This window comes from Solanum verrucosum, unplaced genomic scaffold (assembly GCF_900185275.1).
Source record: "Solanum verrucosum unplaced genomic scaffold, falcon-dt-bn FXZP01000044.1, whole genome shotgun sequence".
Taxonomy (NCBI): Eukaryota; Viridiplantae; Streptophyta; class Magnoliopsida; order Solanales; family Solanaceae; genus Solanum; species Solanum verrucosum.
Window position 1 is genome coordinate 456282 of NW_026020189.1, and position 3898 is coordinate 460179.

At 32.2% G+C, this 3898-nt stretch overlaps 1 protein-coding gene across 1 annotated transcript; it reads left to right on the top strand.

The window, feature by feature from the left end:
- Positions 1 to 2078: 2078 nt before the first annotated feature.
- On the top strand, positions 2079 to 2570 carry LOC125829395 (ethylene-responsive transcription factor ERF022-like). Its single transcript, XM_049508620.1, has one exon. It carries the CDS (start codon positions 2079 to 2081, stop codon positions 2568 to 2570), a length of 492 nt encoding a protein of 163 aa, XP_049364577.1.
- The last annotated feature ends 1328 nt before the right edge of the window (positions 2571 to 3898 follow it).

The following is a 3898-nucleotide window of genomic DNA, read 5'->3' on the forward strand; positions in this document are numbered from 1 at the left end:
AGGAGAGTAGCACAAGCATCTTCCCTTCCGTAGTTTCTATGTAATGTATTTGATGTGTAGAATGGGTGGCACACTTCATGAGGTAGTTGGGAGAGCTTTGGATGAGATTTTTCATTTAGGAGCTTTTATTTAGAAAGGGTTGACTTTGGTCAACATTCTTGATAAACAGGCTCTAACTAGCTTTTGATTAGCACCGTTAGCTCTTGAATGTTGAGTTTAAGTCTAATAGGACATTTGGTTTAGATCCCATAATGGTCAGGTTATGTTTGGATTCTTATTTGATTTGTTGTTTTTATGATATTCTTGACTTATGTTAGTATTTCACCGAGACGAAATTTGTTTGTCATTTTATTTATTCTATTGAATCCAAAATATTTTTTTTGGTTGGGTGGTAGATTTATTCAGTTTGCATTCATTGGACCCCGATAAAATCCCAAGGGTCCATTCGAAATTGGGAATATAAATTTCAAGTCTGTTGGTGCTTCAGTCACTGGTATAGTCACTCCTACGGAGACTGGCTCACACCACCGATGCCTCTTCTGTGGAGTGTGGGCATCACCAAGGAAGAAGGATAACTAGGCAAGGAGTCGCACCTGCAAGCCAACTTTTTGTTTGGCATTGTAGGATCCTTAGAATGCTCTTACGTAGTTTAAACTTAGATTTAGACATGTTGGTGGTTTTTATTGTGATTGTGTGGTTATATTGGTTTTTTCAAGCTTTTATGATGATTATTGTGATTGTAGGCCAGAGGCCATAGACTTAGATTGACTGGAGTTCCAAGTTAGTACGAATGCACTCTGAATGGATTGATTGTATTTGGCTTGCATTCATACACATGACATCTCCATTTTACATGGTTTGGGGTGGAAATGAGAAAAATCTAAATTTGAGATCATTAAATGGTACTCCCTCCGTCCCATTTTATGTGGCAACATTTGACCGGGCATGAAGTTTAAGAAATAAATGAAGACTTTGAAATGTTTACCAAATTGTCCTTTAAAAAGTAGACTCACTTTTTTCTCTCCTCATAAATGTATTGGAGTATTATTTTAAGATTAAGTGGGACCAACAAGGGTAACCGAGGAATTGTACCTTTAAATACTTACCATATAAGGAAATGTGAAATTTTTTTTGAAACTGACCAAAAAGGAAATGGTGCCAAATAAAATGGGACGGAGGGAATATTTGCGTTAGATTTTACTTGTTTTGGGATCTGAGAGAGCGTGTTATTGATTTACTCAAGGAGTTTGGGATTTTCAAATAAATTAAATCAATTTTTGGGATTTTCATTTCAAAGAGACGTTTACTTTAAACTTATTGGCTTTACTACTAAGACATTTTCAAGGAAAAACAACATTTTCTTTTGAGATTTTGAATTTAAAGGTGATTTGATTTAAACATACAGATTTCTATGGTTTGTTGAGAGAAGCACTATTGTTATGGATTGTGTCTGTCATAAACATTTTCCTACGAGATAAGTTACTAGCCAAATAAAAAATAAATTCATTTTAACTATAAAAAAATACAACTATGGTAAAAAAAAAAAAAAAAAAAATCACCGCAAACATTCTAGCAGGTTCCTTTTTTTTTTTTGGTAATATCTAACAGGTTCCTTAAGAGCAGCAGTAGGTTCCATTTTAGTTGAAGTGATGTGGGAAAATGTACGAGGTGGAGTGGGGCCATTTAATTAACTTTTTTTTAAAAATCAAAGTTGAGCTGAGAACTTGACACCTACTTAAAAACCGTGTCTTAGAACAGGAAAACATCACCTAACAAAGAACCTCATCCATTTATCCTCTTCCTTAGCTAATAATATTTAAATTTCTCCCCAGATATTGTTAAGAAACCGACAGTTGAAAACATTATTAATTAATCAATATATAACAAACGTGCTGAGTCTCATATAGTTGCTGCTAACCCGTAACGCATTACTCTTAGATATTAAAACTCAACACTCTTGTCCCACACAAATCCTCTGAAAGAACATGGAAGTTCCCTTTAATAAGTACTCTTAACTATATATATACTTAACTTGATCACACTTTTGCTTGATTAATAGAATGGAAGATGGCAAGAGAATGGGTGGTATAACATCAGAATATAGAGGTGTTAGAAAAAGGAAATGGGGTAAATGGGTGTCCGAAATCCGTGAGCCAGGAAAGAAAACGAGGATATGGCTAGGGAGTTTTGAGACAGCGGAGATGGCGGCGGCTGCATATGATTCAGCTGCATTTCACCTCAGGGGACATGCAGCTAAGTTAAATTTCCCAGAGTTGATTGAACATTTCCCTAAACCAGCAAGTTCTTCCCCTGAAGATATACGTTTGGCTGCACAACAGGTTGCAATTACAGTTCAAAACACAAATTTCATGGCTTCTACTAGTCATGGCCATGAAGCACCAGTTACAGTAGGACTATCTCCAACACAAATTCAAGCTATTAATGACTTTCCTATGGATTCACCAAATATGTGGACTACTCATGAAGACATAAACTTTACTTATGAAATGAGTGATTACCAAGAAATGGATGATTGTCTTTGGGATTACTCATCAACTAACTCATTTTAGAGGCCTAATTTTAAAGGTTCACTATTTTATTTTACAAACATATATTTAATTAGAGTGTGTCATGTTTGTACTAATTAACTTCCATATATGGTGTGCCATTATATTATTTAAGGTTGTTCAGGAGCATCAAAATGAGTTGGTTTTTTGACATCTCGTTTTGTGTGTTGCTCTTATAATATTGTATTGTAATGTAATGTAATGCGTGAAAAAAACTTATTCAAATGTGCTCTACTGCATAATCGAATATAATACTCCCTTTTAATTTGTTTGTTAGTCCTTTCAAAGGAATGTTTCTTTACTTCTTTTTCTTTTGTCTAATTTTCAAATTTAATTTTTCATATTTAATACTATTAAGTTTTAAAAACATTTTGATATATTTGATGTATTTTTAATTTAAATAAAACATATAAACTAAAACGGAGAAATTATTATAATTGGATATTCCTGCTGATGTACATTTCTTGTTTGATCATCTTATTTTATTGATTTTATTCAGTATCGATTGCGCGGGACCATTGTATTTTATTACTAAAATAATTTTCTGACTAGAAAAAAAAAATTCAACCTTCTATATTTTATTAGAATAGTCACAAGTATCTAACAACCCTGTGAAGAAGGATATTCTTTTTTTTTTTTTAATCAAATAAATTCGAGATCCGATGGTCTTATGTATAAACTCAAAACGGATCCAGAATATGTACACAACCCAGTCTACTACAAAGCCATAAAAACATAAAGATGAAAGACTTTCTTCTCTGCCGATGCGCAAGTCCGGTTACAGGGTTGAAGAGGAACTTCAAGTAAGGATCTAAGCTAATGGCCTTAAATCTTTATGTTTTCAGATTTAGTGGAAGATGAAGATAATAACCGTATCCATTAGTGTATATTAGGGGTGTAAAGTGGACGAATTGAGCTGAAATTGGCTAAGTTAGAAGGACTAGAAATCAGTTTGAGTTATCACTTATCACCCACCCAAATTTACTTGGAAACTTACATAAATATACAATATTAAAAAATATTTACCATTTATATCCATGACTTTTTTTTCCCACTTGATCACTTTTAATACATTTATACTACAGTTTTAATACATATTACAAAGAACAATTTATTATTCATTTATAATAAAAAATTTATTGATAGATAATACATTTATCAAATATTTTAATACACTTATAATACAATGTGTCAATTTCTTACTATACAAACATAATATATTTTAAAAAACAATTATAACACATATGTATTGCATACATTATTCACATTTAGTATATATTGCAAATTTAACATAGTATTACTATGTATTGATATAAATGATAGTAAGAAAT